General features: G+C 45.8%; 1 protein-coding gene across 1 annotated transcript in view; it reads left to right on the top strand.

The window, feature by feature from the left end:
• LOC309526163 (uncharacterized protein) overlaps window positions 1–15,165 on the top strand; it is a gene marked incomplete at its 3' end in the record, with an annotated part of 29,347 nt that extends 14,182 nt beyond the window's left edge. The window contains exons 5-7 of the mRNA XM_082212078.1: window positions 10,010–10,986; window positions 13,704–13,793; window positions 14,851–15,165. Coding sequence (XP_082068204.1) covers window positions 10,010–10,986; window positions 13,704–13,793; window positions 14,851–15,165 — 1,382 coding nt within the window. The remainder of the gene's footprint in view (window positions 1–10,009; window positions 10,987–13,703; window positions 13,794–14,850) is intronic.
• Between the last annotated feature and the right edge of the window lie 718 nt (window positions 15,166–15,883).

Genomic DNA, 15,883 nt, shown 5'->3' with positions numbered 1-15,883 from the left:
TGTTTAAGGCCATGCCAAATTCTTGAGAAAGGTTACTTGGAGAAAGGTTACTAAAAGCCATGTGAAATGCTTGGGGATGTGGTGTGCGAATGCTTACCGTTTTAACACTTTGTAGGGAACCAGAGAGTCTATGCACCTACACAAATTCCTAATTCTTACTCTGGATTTATGGATCTAGAATTCTTAAAGATAACCCCTGATTTGGTACTCAGTCACTTAAATGTGAATTGCCATCCACACTTTGGCCATAGGTATGCATTGAAAAAACAGAAAACTCCCAGCTTTTATCATTCTTTAACTAGTCATTTTAACCATCACTCTTTGAAAGAGAGAACAGTGGCTAAGCATGACAGATATAGATATATATATATCATGAATTACAAAATTATAAGTCACAATTATGTAGCTAGAAGATGTGTCATTCTGTTTCAAAGGACTAACACAAAACAAATGTGTTCAGTGCACTTTTACAAAATCCGCAATGTGCCGATTCCTGAAGATTTGTTCTGTGGCCAATCCTCTGTATAACATGATCATTTAAAATAAATTCCAATCCCTGTACTTCAGAACAGTTTCTCAAACCCAGCGTGGATACAATCCTGGGTATTTTTAAGTGTGAGCCAGAAGACCTCCTACCCCAGCCCCCAAGCTCTCTTGCTGGGGTGTGTGTGGGTTAATTACAGTGGTACCTCGGGTTAAGAACTTAATTCGTTCCGGAGGTCCGTTCTTAACCTGAAACTGTTCTTAATCTGAGGTACCGCTTTAGTTAATGGGGCCTCCCACTGCCACCGCATGATTTCTGTTCTCATCCTGAAGCAAAGTTATTAACCCGAGGTACTATTTCTGGGTTAGCAGAGTCTGTAACCTGAAGTGTCTGTAGCCTGAAGCGTCTGTAGCCTGAAGTGTCTGTGACCTGAGGTACCACTGTCTTTGTTGTTAAAAGCTTCCTGGCCTGGTCATTAAGAGAGCCGTCTCTTAGTTTTGTTCAGTGGATGATGACAAAGAACTTCAGGTGGTGGAAATTTTCAAAAGGCGCTTTGATTCAGTCTCCTCAGAGATACTTCAGTTACCCACCATGAGGTGTGGCAGTGCTGCCTTGGGAGGAGGGAGCAGAAGTAGCAGCCTCTTTCTTGGGGGGGGGGTGTTTGAGAGAAGGGCATACATGGCAGCATCACCATCATCCTGTGAGGTGGGAAGAAGTGATAGCATGGTTAGGAAATTTGTGGCCTTCCAGATATTCTTGGACCTAAACACTTGTTAACCCTGGCCACTGGACACCTGGATACCTGAAAGGCCACGGCTCATCCATCCCTGGTTTAGAGGTCCTTGAAGACGAGCGAGAGCTGATGGTTCCCATCCATTGCCTTGAGTTTTCTGAGAGCTAGAGATCAAACCACTGGCACCCCTGATAGCACAATGGCAAATTTCACCCCCTTGTTCTCATGCTGATGTCAATAGCTATGGGAGGTGAATGAAATGCTTTCTCTGTGGGCCATTGGAATCGCCCTCTCCGCTTTCATCATGCTAATGCCACTAAATAATCATCAGCCTTCGCTGCTGTGGCCACTCACAGCCTCAAGTCTGGTGCTGAAAAAGGGCTTTGTGTGGCTAATCCTAACCACAGAACAACAGAGAAGGAAGCGAGGGGAAGAGAGGGCCTCTTGCATAGGCATTGCTACTGGGCAGGGGGATGGGAAACCCAACCAGGACTCTTTATGCAGAGCAAAGCAGATCACCCAGCAGTAAAGCAAAGAAATCTTTCCTTCTCACCCACTACCCCACTCACATCCTTGTTTAGGAACATAATATGATCCCTGCTGCATCAGGCTGAAGGTCCATCTATCTGGTCCAGCACCCTGCTCTCACAGTGAGCAACCAGATAAATGTTGGAGGGTATGGAGCTATCCAACCCCTGAGCTGTCTGAAGGCAGTCCTGTATAGGGAAGGTTTTTTTAAAATGTTTAATGTTTTAGTATGTTTTTATGTATGTTGGAAGCTGCCCAGAGTGGTTGAGGCAACCCAATAAGATGTGTGGCGTATAAATAGTAAAATTATCATTATAGAATGGGACATCCCTATTTCCATTGGAGAAATGTTGGAGGGTGTGCACCCACATTAGGGCTGCACTGGGTAGGGGGGCATTACATGAAGCTGCATATCTGGAGATTTCTCCCCCCACCTTTCTTAAAAAGAAACAGGTGTGAAGGGCCTTCTAAGAGTCCACCTCCAAATCAGTGTTTAGTGTGCTACTGAGTGTGCTTGATCCTTATAGATAGTTGAGCAGTCTTGCAGTTCATGTTATTAGGGATCCAGGCATTCATATGAAAGTGCAAAAGGTCTCCTCGTGCCCCAATGGAAGACCCCTAAAATGTCATACATGAGGCAACACTGGGTAAGTGGCAGAATGGGTGCTGGAGGGAGTCTTTCTGAGTGCAAACTGGGGAGAAAGGTAGTGGTGTCTGGGGGTTGGGGTGCAATGTGTGGGAGATAGACACAGAGAGACCACATCACTGGGTTAGTGGGTAATGTGCACAACAGCCACCTCCCTCCCTCATATCTAGTTCCAGACAACATACAGTCTGTCTTCTTTAGCAGGTTGTAAAACTGATTCCAAATTACACTTGAAGGTAGAAGCACTACCTACATGGCTTTAAACTTCTTGGGGGCAGATTGGGGGTGAGTGGGTTAGTTTTCTACAGATATGCCTCCCTCGATTGCAGCTGCAATCCAATATACAAGGCTGCAACCCTGTATAAACTTACTTTGCAGTAAACCCCTCTGAACTTAGCAGAGCTTCCTTTGGAGTAAAGATTCCTAGGATCAGGCCGTAAGAGTTGTTTAAAATGTTTAAAAAGATTTTGCAGAGAGCTTATGGGCTGCCTTAGAAAACAGGAGTCCTGGAGCCTATTTAGGCCTAGGGAGAAGTGTAAATATAGTGGTTTCTCATTTTTTGTGTGGGATCCAGATGTCTTTCCTCTATGCTTGCTGCAGAGACATGTTACTCTGTCACTGAGAAAAGTAATACCCTTTCCTGCTCAGTCCATCCCACCTTGCAATTTGATGCAGAAGCTGCATTCCATGCAACCACACCACTGAAACACATATTTCTTTAAAAGTGGTAAAATTGCCACCATTCCCATTTGCCCTTTGTAGGTTCTCAGTTATTCTCAGTTATTAAGAAGTGGAAACTTAACTTAGTACAGGGTGTGAACTCCAGCACACATCCTTCCTGTTTTCTTTTTAAAGTGTCAGGCAGGAGAGAGGCTGTTCTTCCCATCCCTAAAAACTGGTAAGAAAGCTACCATGACCCTCTCTCCCTATTTAATGGGAACAGAATACTATACTATTGTTGACATTGGACAGGCACTACTGTGAGTTTAGCAGTGAAAGTGTGTTTATTAAAATTTGTCTGGAAAGCGCAGAGACCAACAGAGTAGGAGGCCTGGAGAGAAACTGAACCCCACATAGAGTGTTTGCTTTCTTTTTTCCTCTGATGCGCTTGCCAAGAATGTTCGCCGCTCCCCTCCTTCCACCCACCTCCATTTTCAAGCTCTGTCTCATCAAGGGAGATTGCTCTTCACCCACCATAACGTTTATCATTTCAGAAAGGCAAGGATTCCAAGGCCCTTTGCTTTATTGCAGGGGCTGACTGGAATGTTTGCAGCGAGCTGTAGAAGAGAGTCTACTCTACCCACCGAACCCCATACAGTGGTACCTCTGGTTACAAACTTAATTTGTTCCAGAGGTCCGTTCTTAACCTGAGACCGTTCTTAACCTAAGGTACTACTTTAGCTAATGGGGCCTCCCGCTGCTGCTGCACTGATGGCGTGCAATTTCTGTTCTCATCCTGAGGTAAAGTTCTTAACCCGAGGTACTACTCCAGGTTAGAGGAGTCTGTAACCTGAGCTGTTTGTAACCCAAGGTACCACTGTATCTTGAAAGATGTCAGGAACTGATCCCTGCAGTTCAATTTTCTGTCACTTTCCCCACCAGGAGAATCTGTGTAGGCCAGCTGTGGAAACACAATAGGGTCACCATTCTGCCTAATTTGTGGGGTTTCTTTGGACAAAGAATTTACAGAAAGTTGTTCTCATAAATCCAACAACTATCGCCTTTCCCAAAGCTCAGTTTCATCATTCTCACTGGAACAGTTCTGAATTGCACAATCTAGGACAAGAATGAGGGAGACATCTACTGGTGACTCCTGTTGCCACAGTCTAGGGATCTTTCCCACATACTCAGTTGGGGTTTTGGGGGAGTGGGGTGGGGGGGTAGAATAAATGCATATTGATTTATCATTTGCTGCAAAGTTACACTGCTGTTGTGTGGACACGTTTCCCCCACCGAATTCTGTTATGATTGCTCAGTCCCTTCTATTACCGCAGTTGTGCCACAGACACATGTACTGCAAGCCCAAATGGATCAGATGAAAATGCTGTGACCCTTTACATAAAAATATTGGAAGTTTGAAATGCCCCCCTTGCCCACCCCACAACTCATCAGAGACTCAAGACTGTGCATGGAAACTGCCATCATGCTGCCAGGGAATGTTGGTAACAGAGCAGCACGCAGATGTTGGTGCTCAGGTGGCTGCAGCTGGGACTTAGGCCAAAAGGAAATCAAACAGCTTATTGCTTGCTTCACTTTTGCCTGGGACCTGAGGTGGCTGGGGGTGACCGGGCTCCTATCCCAATTTTTGTTCAAATTATTTTTCAATCCCGCCCATCACACAAGGTGGAACAGATAGTATCTGTGCGATGCGATGATCCTGGAATATAAAAGGACAGGAAGTGAAATACTTGGGGGGTTGGTAATGCGCATCTAGCACCTGGAAGTGCTGACATCCTCACAGCCGCAAGACATACCTTTGAAGTCGCACTCCAAGGTGGCATCGGGCGGTGCCATTCTGTTCCAATGCCCTGCAAGGAGGGTGATGATCAGGTGCCCTGAGCAACCTACAGTTCCCAGGACTTTTGCCCAAATCTTTCTGAGAATAAGGGTAGCTTGTTCAGGACACTGGGGGGTTGAGATTTCCCCGACAGAACTACAGTTCCTAGAGTAGGTTACCAGGATGCTTTGGGGAAACTATCTTTCTCTATTGTATAACTTGTGTCACATTTTACTGGGGTGAGTAGTTGTTTACAGGACTGCTTCATCTTCCAGTTAGGATGACATATTCTAATTTAAACTGACATGTTTTAGGGAACTGGACAAAAGAAAGAAATCCACTTTGCAAGACTGAATTAGTTCTGGTAATTGAGGTCAGCTCTTCACAGCATAACTGAGCCAACTGGACAATAATTAGCTGGATTGAATCAGTTGTTCCACTTTGCTAATAATTAGAAGCTGATGCTGAGAAACAGGCAGTGTCTAAAGCCGGGGTGGGGAACTCAGTGGCCTCCAACTCTCATCCACACCACTCAATATGGTAAATGGTCAGGGGTGATGGGCAACTGTAGCCCAAAATATTTGGAGGGTGCCAGGCTGAGGAACGTTGAATTAGTGAGGGATTTGGGTGGCACTGTGGGTTAAACCACAGAGCCCAGGACTAGCCGATCAGGTTGGCGGTTCGAATCCCCGCAATGGGCTCCTGTAGATAAATAGGTACCACTCCTGCGGGAAGGTAAACTGTGTTACCGTACGCTGCTCTGGTTTGCCAGAAGCGGCTTAGTCATGCTGGCCACATGACCCGGAAGCTGTACGCCGGCTCCCTCGGCCAGTAAAGCAAGATGAGCGCCGCAACCCCAGAGTCAGTCATGACTGGTCCTAATAGTCAGGGGTCCCTTTACCTTTACTATATTTAGTGTTCAAAAACTCTTGTCCTTCTTTTGGGAACACTCTTTTAAAGGATTATGGCAATGTGGCTCTGAGAATATGCAGAGTGCCTTTCAATTGTGCACAGAACAACCCTTTTGTTTTAAAACTGCAAGAGATTGTACCTAAATTATTGCTTTGGGAGGACCTGTCCTTTGATAGCCCAGATGAAATTGGTGGATTGTAGCGACAGGGAACGCTCTGTATATGTCGAAAGGTACTGCATTTATTTTGTGTAACTGAAGGCTGAGTCCAGCTGTTGAAAAATTTCCAGGGCAGAGTCTGCCTCAAATTAAGCCTCCAGCGGCAGAAAAGACCATCTCAAAGCTTAGGCTCAAGTTGCTACTTCTCCTCGACCTCACCCGCCAGGGCTCTTGTAACTAACAGCTACTTTAGGAAGAGGAAAAGAACAGGTGCCGCTTTCCCCCAACTCCCATCATTTATCACAATGCAGGAGGAAGCTGTGCCTGTTGGACTCCTGCCTATCACACAGCTTTTTAGAGTAGAACAGAAGTTTCTCGGGGATTAGAAAATATATATAGTTAGCCCTAGGTGTGTGAACTGAAGTCAGTCTAATATTTGTGGCTTCAGCACAGTACCCATCAGGTCACTCTCCCCAAAGCCTGCGTCTTTTATCACTTTCAAATGCTGCCTCTTTGAATTGCTCACTTTCGATTGCTCTGCCCCATCCAAGCTCCCGTCGAGCAGCTATCGGTGCAGGTGAGAGATCTGAACGGGAAAGTCATTGGCTTGCCTTTGTGAAATTTAAAATTCTAGTAATTTCTAGGTTTGCATATACAGTAATTGCTTATAAATTAACACAGATTTTTTTTAAAAAATAAATATCTGGGCTTGGATCTTTTGAATACCCCGTGATGCTCCTGTGCGTAGTATTTTTTCCCTAAAGACCCAGTTTGGCGAAGCTAAACCCCAGCCGGCCACTCTTCTGCTGCTGCGTCGCCCGTCCTGGAGAGGGAAGAGTTAAGCCTCTACAATCCACAGCTGCACAGCCCGGGCTTTTGCCTCCAGAAGCTGCAGAGCTTAATTGTTTCCTTTCGCCGAAACCCCTTCCGCCCCCTCCTCGGAGCCCAAGCAAGCGGGACAGGCTGCATAATAGAAACCAGACTCCGAAGGAAAGAGGGATTTGTTCCCCCGCCTTGCGCCTCGCCCTCCCGGGTTGCAGGCGTGGGATCGCTGCTGCCCTCTGCCGATCAGCGCCCCCCCCATGGCCCCGACCTCGAAAACAGCGCGCCCGGGAGAGAAAAAGAGAACGATTTCCCTCTCGACCCTTTCCCTGGAAAACAGAAACGGGCGGCGCGGAAGCCTCGTACGGCAATATAACTTTACACGTGTACAGTGGTTGCGTCGGAATTCTGAATCCTTCACTTTCGCGGTGAAGGCGGCAGAGCTCCGGTCTCCATGGGGGTGCAGCATAATAGTCGGATTTGCCTGCTAGATTTACAACAAGGGCATCACGAGAAACGCTTCGAACAACACCCTCGCCGTACCCCGGGTCTCCTACCCTTTCTTCCTCATCCACCCCGCCTGTCCCCGCCAACTTTCCTTTCCCCTCCCGCAAAAACGCGCCTTTAAATCCCACCCATGAACGCGTCTGAAGCTGGCGAGCACCCACCCGCCCCCTGCGTCCTGTATTGGAAGTGACGTCCCCTCTCTCCACCCCCATTGGCCGAAAGTTTGGGAAAGGGGCGGGGTTGGGGAATATTCCGCTTCCCCAGGAGCCGGTAAGTCTCTCTCTTTTTTTTAATGTGCGGTATTTTTTCCTCGCACGTTTCCTGGCGATTAATTCCCATCCCCTTTTCTTCGCGGGAGCCGACCGCCTTCACGGTAATGAAACACTCCCACCCAAAATTTCTGGCCGGTTGCTCCAAGCGTCTGCCAATGAATTCGGAATTCTGCAAGACCTCTTGTCTTGCTCTGCATGAAACAATGTGTTGTTTCATAATTCAAGAGGGGAATGGTTTAGCAATCATTTTTTAAAATCTGCTTTAATTTTTATTTTATTTCAAAAACCGCACTTTTAATTCTGGCTTCAGTCACCAGTTTCTCCAGCTAACAAGGGGGGGGGGGGAAGAATTCTGATGAAACTTGGAAAAAACTGTCTGTCTGATTACACAGTTCAGGGCTAGATTACTCATGGTACTTAGATTTTAAGAGTTATACAACATCAGTGAGTTTCCATTCCCCAGCCTTTATTCTATGACAAAGTTTACATTTGAGCCTTGTTGCTTAAAGCCTGAAATACTTTGCAAAGCCCCCCTGTGCATCTATAAATAAAAATAAGGAAATTGATGATGCATCACTTTGATCTAATTGGCATCTAAATTAGATTCCTTAAGCTCAGAATTAGAGTGCATAGAAAAAGGCCACCATAGCATCTGTCTGCAGTGATATGGGCGGGGTTGGGCGGAGGGAATGCCAATGCTTTGCTTGATTACATCTCATAAAGTTCCACAAGACTCTCGTTTTTGCTGCAGCTCTTCCAGAATTTGTTACTCTACAACAGTTCGTAGAATCCCATATTGTAGTGGTGTTGTCCTGGGAGCTTCTTTTCTTCCTACCTACTCTCTTCCCCCTGTGATCCAGCTCTGTCACTGGTGGTCAGTGATTGTTAATGACTGGCAGGCTCAAATGATCTCACATGACTTGGTCTTGCTAAAGTGAATGGGATTAAGTGCTTGAACAGCCTCCTAAGTACCAAGGAGGGGAAATGTTTCCAAAGAATGGCAACTAGGGGTGCAATATTAGGATGAAATACATTATTAACTATCCACTCCTACATACCTATTCTTTCTCAGTCACCTGTACTTACTTTTCCTGTCAGTCCTGTACTTTATGCAAACAAGTAGCAAGATGTCCACCTAGCATCTGTAGAAAATGATGTGATTTTCCGCCGCCGCCCCCCCCCACCAAATGTTTATTTCAGATTGCTATTTGAAGCGGGTGGGTGGCTTTCAGAACTGTTTGATTATAGAGTCTATGGCAACATTATTGACTCTTACAACACAACTAATGGCCCAAAGCTCCTCCTCAGAGCTGACTGTATTTTTAGGCAGAGAGAGCTGATTGCCTCAATAGACACATGCAAAGAAGAGGGGCCAATGGTGGCGACTCTACAGCCCTTTCTCTTACGCCCTCTGGCTGTGCCCTTCCACTGGGGGAGAGAGTTACCTATGCCAGGCATGTCCAAAGTCTGTATAGGGGGCCTAATCCAGCCCCTGTGGCAGTTTATTTCTTGGAGTCAAATCCTAAAAAAAAGCTCAACAACTTTGGTCGGCCCTCACTTCATCGGATCTGGCCCTCTTTGAAAAAAGTTTGGGCACCCCTGACCTATGCCTTGTGGCTTGTTTTGCATTCCTGTAATTATGCTGCTATCCCCAGGTGTGCTGGAGGAAGCTCTCCCGTTGCTGATACTGAAACAAGACCACCATCGCTCGCTCCATACATTTAAAGCACTCTCATGCCACTTCAAACATTAATGGTGTCCCACAAAAGATCATGGAAACTGTAATTTGTTAAGGGTGCTGAGAAAGTAATATATTTCAGGGCTGCTGTAAGGATTTCTGAGGTAATGTTTTGTTGAAATGCTCTGAACACTTGAAATGTGCTACATCAGTACTATTATTTGATCCCTGTTTTGCCTTGATGCTTCCCTTTTTCACCATAGGAGATTTAACCTGCATTCAGAAGTCCTGTCTATTTGCACACATCCAGCCTCCTCATTGTGAGGGCCGCCTCTGTAGAATGACCCTGCAATGATCCAGAAGAGGAGGAACGTGATTCTGCTTGAGGATGGAAACAGAGACATTAGCTAACCAAAGGACTGGCAGTCCAAGGGATAAGGATCCTTTTGCCCACTCTGCCAACACTATCAAAATCTTTGTCAAAGTCACTGGATAAGCAAAGACCAAAGGTCAGTCCCAGCAACATTTCCATTGTAGGACTCTGACGTGTATTTTCTGCTTGGTTTGCTTCTGGAAGAATCTGGAAACAGAGGAGGAAAATTATGAAGACCAACAAGCTCTCCTCTGTTATAGCTTCTTCCTCTTGAGAGATGGGGTAAGAAGAGCAAACTCCTGACTCTGATAACTTCTCTCCCTGCTGCCTCTCTGCTGAGGTTACTTCCCCATTTGCTGGAAGGGACATTATTCTGCCAGAAGCAGGTGGTGCTGAAAAGGAGGTGAAAGCCTAGAGCAATTTCCAAAGGTATCTCAGGAAATCGGCTTCAAAATGGCAATTATTACAGCATACTTGACACTGTGGGTCTGTTTGCTGGATGTTTTCTCGGTGACTTGGAGCCGTCAAATGGCTGGTGGAGGCCCTGTAATACTGGATCACCCATTCATCACCGTCTGGAATGCTCCCAGTCAAGAATGTGAAGAGAAATACAGAGTATCCCTTGACTTGGGGATTTTTGATGTGGTTGCCAACCAGAACGAATCATTCACAGGGAGCGACATTACCCTTTTCTACAGCCACAGGTTAGGATATTATCCATACTACACTGAGAACGGCGCAGCAGTCAACGGGGGCACCCCCCAAAACGCCAGCCTCAATAGTCATCTTTGGAAGACTGGGCAAGATATTGAAAAAACAATTTCGGAGGCAGGTTTCAAAGGTCTGGTGGTTGTGGACTGGGAGAGCTGGCGTCCCTTGTGGGTTCGCAACTGGAACTCCATGCAGATCTACCGGAATAAATCCATAGAGCTGGTGAAGGAGCAGCACCCTGACTGGCCTGCTGATAAGGTGGCTAGGGAAGCTAAGCGAGAATTCGAGCAAATGAGTCGGGCATTCATGGAGCTGACTTTGGCGCTTGGCCGAACCCTGAGGCCGGAGGGTTTCTGGGGCTTCTATGGCTTCCCTGACTGCTATAACAATGAATACAAAAGCACCGATTACACCGGAGAATGTCCAGAGATTGAGAAGCAGAGGAATGATGAATTGCAGTGGCTGTGGAACCAAAGCCGAGCTCTCTATCCCAGCATTTATCTTCCCAAAGAGCTCAGATTCCTCAACAAGACTCTTGAGTTTGTCCGTCATCGAGTCCAAGAGGCATTCAGGATAGTGAACCAGACGGGGAATGGAAGCATCCCAGTCTTGCCTTATGCTTCCATTGAATATCAGCTCACACAGACACAGAGCTTCCTGTCACAGGTAAGCTTTCCCAGATGTCCCAATGCAGAATACGATCAATCTTTGCCAATAAGTACTTAACCTGAAAACACAACAGGGAAGTGGGAGATACTTCTCTGTCGGGATGCTTGGAGAATCTTGGCTTCAGTGTGTGCAGTTGCCATTAAGAATCTGCTACAGTGATTTTCCTGGGAATGAGCAGTAGCCATGTCAAATATTTCTAATATTAATATTAATATTCTAATATTTCATTTTGAGAAAAACACTTACCCCAACATTTAGATGTTCATAACATTTCTCCTGGTTAAGCGAAAACGCTGTTGTTGTTCTCCCTTTTGCAACTGTTTCTGGTATATGTCACACTTTTATTTTTGGTCAGAAATGTTATGAAGGCTCTTGTTTTTCAATAAGCCAATGTTGAAAATTCTTGTGTTTTCAAATGTTGTTATGTATTTTAATTTTCCCCCATTTTATAAGTAATATTATGAAAGAAAAATATCAAACTATTCCTATTTCAGATTTCTTTTAAGAAAATTGGTTTTTTTAAAAAAATAATATAAATGTTGATGTTGTGTCAGTAATGAAAATGTACTGCAAAACCTCAAACTAGCACAGTCCCTGCCCAGCAGACTTTAGTTTGTCAGTAATGGGCAGGACTAAGGAGAAAATAAGCTTTGATTTGGGGCGTAGGGAGGTGGGGTGAGGATGTTTTGGAAGGAAGGCTGTAGAGGAGTTAGCTAGTAATAGGCATGGAACAAGTGAATCTAGGGGAGCCCAGGAGAGCCTTTGCAGAGGGAAGCTATTTTAAGAATTAATTTAAAGGAAGAAATGAAACACTGCCATGGTGGCACAACAGAGGGGGAGAGGTTCCATATATTTAGTAGGGAGCAGCAGGGAAATGAGTCAGAGCTTCATTTCGGATCAGGCTTTTTCAAGACACAATTGCTCCCCCTCCCACTGCTTCTTCTACCCTTTTCTCACCTTGTGCCCCCTTCATAGGGAAGGTTTGGGGTGGGTGGTGCCTGCAAAGCCCAGGCTCCTCTCACAGTGTCTCCACATAGCGAGCATCTCCTTGCAAGCAAGCTCTGAAAAACACTTCTGCTCCCCCTCCCCATGCCTGCACAGAACAAAGTCAGTGTGAAAACAGGCCAGTATAAATATCGTATACTAAGAAATATTCACGTAATTAAAAACATATGATTCCCTCTTCCTGCTGAGCATACTAAGCCTATTGCTGTACAATGCATTTCTTCTTCTCGTATTTAAATTTCCTGATCTGTACTTCCAATTTTGTAAACTGCTTTGAGGTTTTTTTTTAAATAATCAAGAGGTGTTTACATTTATTAAATAAATAATAATAAATAACATATCCCAAGAGATTAAGTAAAGGTAAAGGGACCCCTGACCATTAGGTCCAGTCGTGGCCGACTCTGGGGTTGCAGCGCTCATCTCGCTTTATTGGCCGAGGGAGCCGGCGTACAGCTTCTGGGTCATGTGGCCAGCATGACTAAGCTGCTTCTGGCGAACCAGAGCAGCGCACGGAAACGCCATTTACCTTCCCGCCAGAGCAGTACCTATTTATCTACTTGCACTTTGACGTGCTTTCGAACTGCTAGGTTGGCAGGAGCAGGGACCAAGCAACGGGCACTCACCCCGTCGTGGGGATTCCAATCACTGACCTTCTGATCAGCAAGTCCTAGGCTCTGTGGTTTAACCCACAGTGCCACCTGCGTCCCACCTCCAAGAGATTAAACCAGTGGCAAGTATAGGTTTTTGCTGAATCCTGCATTTTGTTGTTCCGATAAGAGACAAACAAACTTCCCTTCTCAATGAATTTGTGTTCTCATTGCCTATCCAATTAACTAAATGTGCCAGTGGATGGCTCTGTCATATTGTAAGCCTGGCTGCTGTTAGCAAAGTAATCACCATCTCTAAATCATTTTCTAGTACACTATACTTTACATATCCAAATAATTTTGCTACAGGATCTTTAGAGAGAGGGATCGTTTTAGCTGAGGCTTTCTGAATTTGCTGAAATGGAGAGAGGACCAGAGAGTGAAGAGCAGCAGGATTTGTAGGCAGCGAAGGCAGGATGTGACCAGAGCATGGATGAGAGGAGGAATCAGGTGGTTTCTAAGAATGTTGAAGAGGAAGGAGCATCAGCACTGGGCAATGACTTGACTCTGGAGGAATTTGAAGGTGACTAAGAAAAGCATTGCATGCCTGGGAGACAGGGGCATGTAATAATAACGCTGGCATGTCCACGAGGAAATGTCAGATCAGAAAGATATCTTGAGACAAGTGATCCGATAGAAGCAGATGGATTTGAAGGTCATCCACACAAAGGTCAATTAACAAAGGAGCCACTGAGGAGAAGGAGTTAGATCTCCAAAAAAAAAAAAAAAAAGGTTTATTTTTTAAACACTTTGTTAAAGGCAGCAGGCTAAATGTTTAATCACTGATCATTTCCTGATTCCTTTCCTAATACATAATCCTAAGTATGGCCAAGAATCCCAGAGTGTTGCTGCTGTCTAAAGGAGGGGTGGGGAATATGTGGCTCAACGATAACTCCCCATCGCCCCTGGCCAGGGCTAATGGGAGCTAGAGTTCAAGAAGTCACTGTTTCCTCACCTCTGGTTTTAATGGACCAAGAAGGACCCAATGATGGGCGTGCAAATCCAGATGTCAGAGAAGAGACTGCTGGTGAACTCACTGTTTTTGCTCTGCTTGTTCTGCAGGAGGACCTGGTCCACACCATTGGTGAGAGTGCTTCTCAAGGTGCTGCTGGGGTCATCTTGTGGGGGAGCACAAATGACAATAACTCTGAGGTGAGTGACGCAGAGGAGCAGGAGTGGGAGTGGGAGCCAGTGTGGTTCAGTGGTTGGAGTGTCGGGAGCCTGACTGTCGAGTCCCAGGTTCAGATCCTCATTCAGCCATGGAAGTTGCTGGGGGGTCTTGGAGCCAGTCACAGTATCTTGGCCTAACTTACCTTGCAGGGTTCTTGTGAGGATAAATTGGGGGAGGGCGGAAGAACTTTATGTGTTACCCTGGGCTCCTTGAGGAAGCGTGGGATAAAAATGAGGCCAAATAAGTGAACCAGTCAAGGGACAGCAGCAGGATCCTGTAGCTATGGAGCAGAGTTTTGTTTTGTTTTCTTACAACCAAGCAGTACATACATCTCTGCTTTTGTACATCAACCTGTGTGTTACAGCAGCTGCCTTGTGGCTGTGAATAAATCTGTGACTCTGAGGTGCTCAGATTTGCAAGTCCCTTAAGAGAGAGGTGAAGCATCCTTATTTTTTGACTTGCTTTTCTCCTCCTTTACCAAATGATGGGAAGCCCCAGTTTAGACAGGCGAGTCTATGTTGAAGGGGACAGTCCTGAATGTGCCCTGGAACCTTACTGCCTCTTTGCAAAACTTTTTATATTCACAAATGTATAGGTCGAAGGAGAAGCTCTGGGGTAGGATGCCGTTATTAGCTTGAATGGGGTTAGTGGTAGTCCTTTTGCATCATCAAGTCAGCTAGCCAGCCAGGCTTCTTGTCTGCACTGCCATATCACAAATTATCAGGGTGGTATACAAGGTTAAAAACATAAGACACCGTTAAAAAATGAAAATACAGATTAAGGTATGAAGGCAAGTGGCTAATTTTGTTAGTTCTGTGATTAGGTGTGTGTTGATATTGGTCTCGCTTTGTGAGTAACTCATGGGGGACTGAAGATGGGGCTTGGAGATCAGGCAGTGGCAGGAGGAATCCTCCCATTCATGCTCTTAAAGCTTTGGTCCTACAGCAGCAGGGATGTGTTGAGGGAACTTGGCTGTTGCCCACTTAGAATGGGAAAATGCTAACTTTCTTCCCCTGGACTTGGTTTTGCCCCTTCCAGGAAGCCTGCCTCGATGTGAAGAAGTACGTGGATACTGTCCTTGGTCCGTACATTGTAAACGTGACCAGCAGCACCAGGCTGTGTAGCCAGATTTTGTGTTCAAAGAACGGCCGCTGTGTGCGGCAAGACGGGCACCTCGATGCTTTTCTGCACCTCACTCCTGCCAGCTTCTCTATTCAGAGGCATTCGGAAGAGCCACGCTTTGTTGTCAGGGGTCAGATGTCAGCGAAGGAGCAAGTCCAGATGGCCAAAGAATTCGCATGCCAATGTTACAGCGGCTGGGAAGGCTCACGGTGTGAGAAAAAGTCAACCTAAGAGAGAGAGGCACCTTATCTGTTTGCACAGGCACTCACCGTATTTTTCGCTCCATAAGACTCACCCAACCAATAAGACGCACCTAGTTTTTAGAGGAGGAAAACACGGGGGGGGGTCTCAATCAAATGTTGTACTAAACTATTTAAAGCAGCAAAGTGGGCAGCTCCTGTCTGCTTTGCTGCTTTAAAGTGAGCCTCAGAGGAGGGAAGGAAGGGGAGCCATGGATCCTCCGCTCGCAACTGCAGCGGGATCCCGCTGCCGTCCGTAGGCGTTCACTCCCCTTACTTTTTTAGGAGGAAAAAAGTGCTTCTTATGGAGCGAAAAATACGGTAATTGGCAAGGAAAGCTGCAGGAAAGGCACATTGCACCAGCCTGTACTCCTTAGGGATCTAAAAATCTCATCTCTCTCTCTCTCTTCTCTCACCACTACATACTTATGAGAGGATCTCCACATGTACCTTCTGGTCAACATGTGCTTATACATACTTTCCCCAGAAGCACATACTTGGCTTTCTCCTGAAATATGCAATCTACTCAGAAGAAGACTCAGAGAGGGAATGCTTTTCAGGCATGGCTGCACTATAGGACACTGCTTGTCGTTATAAAAAACTAACAATGCGCATGTGTATCGATAGACCAGTGTGCATGTGTTTAAATTAAACCGTTAAATGCCTATTAGATACATTGCTGGCCTGCCATTGCAATATTTTGCAACACT

Source organism: Podarcis vaucheri (genome assembly GCF_965113315.1).
Source record: "Podarcis vaucheri genome assembly, chromosome: 2".
Taxonomy (NCBI): domain Eukaryota; kingdom Metazoa; phylum Chordata; class Lepidosauria; order Squamata; family Lacertidae; genus Podarcis; species Podarcis vaucheri.
This window is presented reverse-complemented; position numbering and strand designations above follow the sequence as displayed.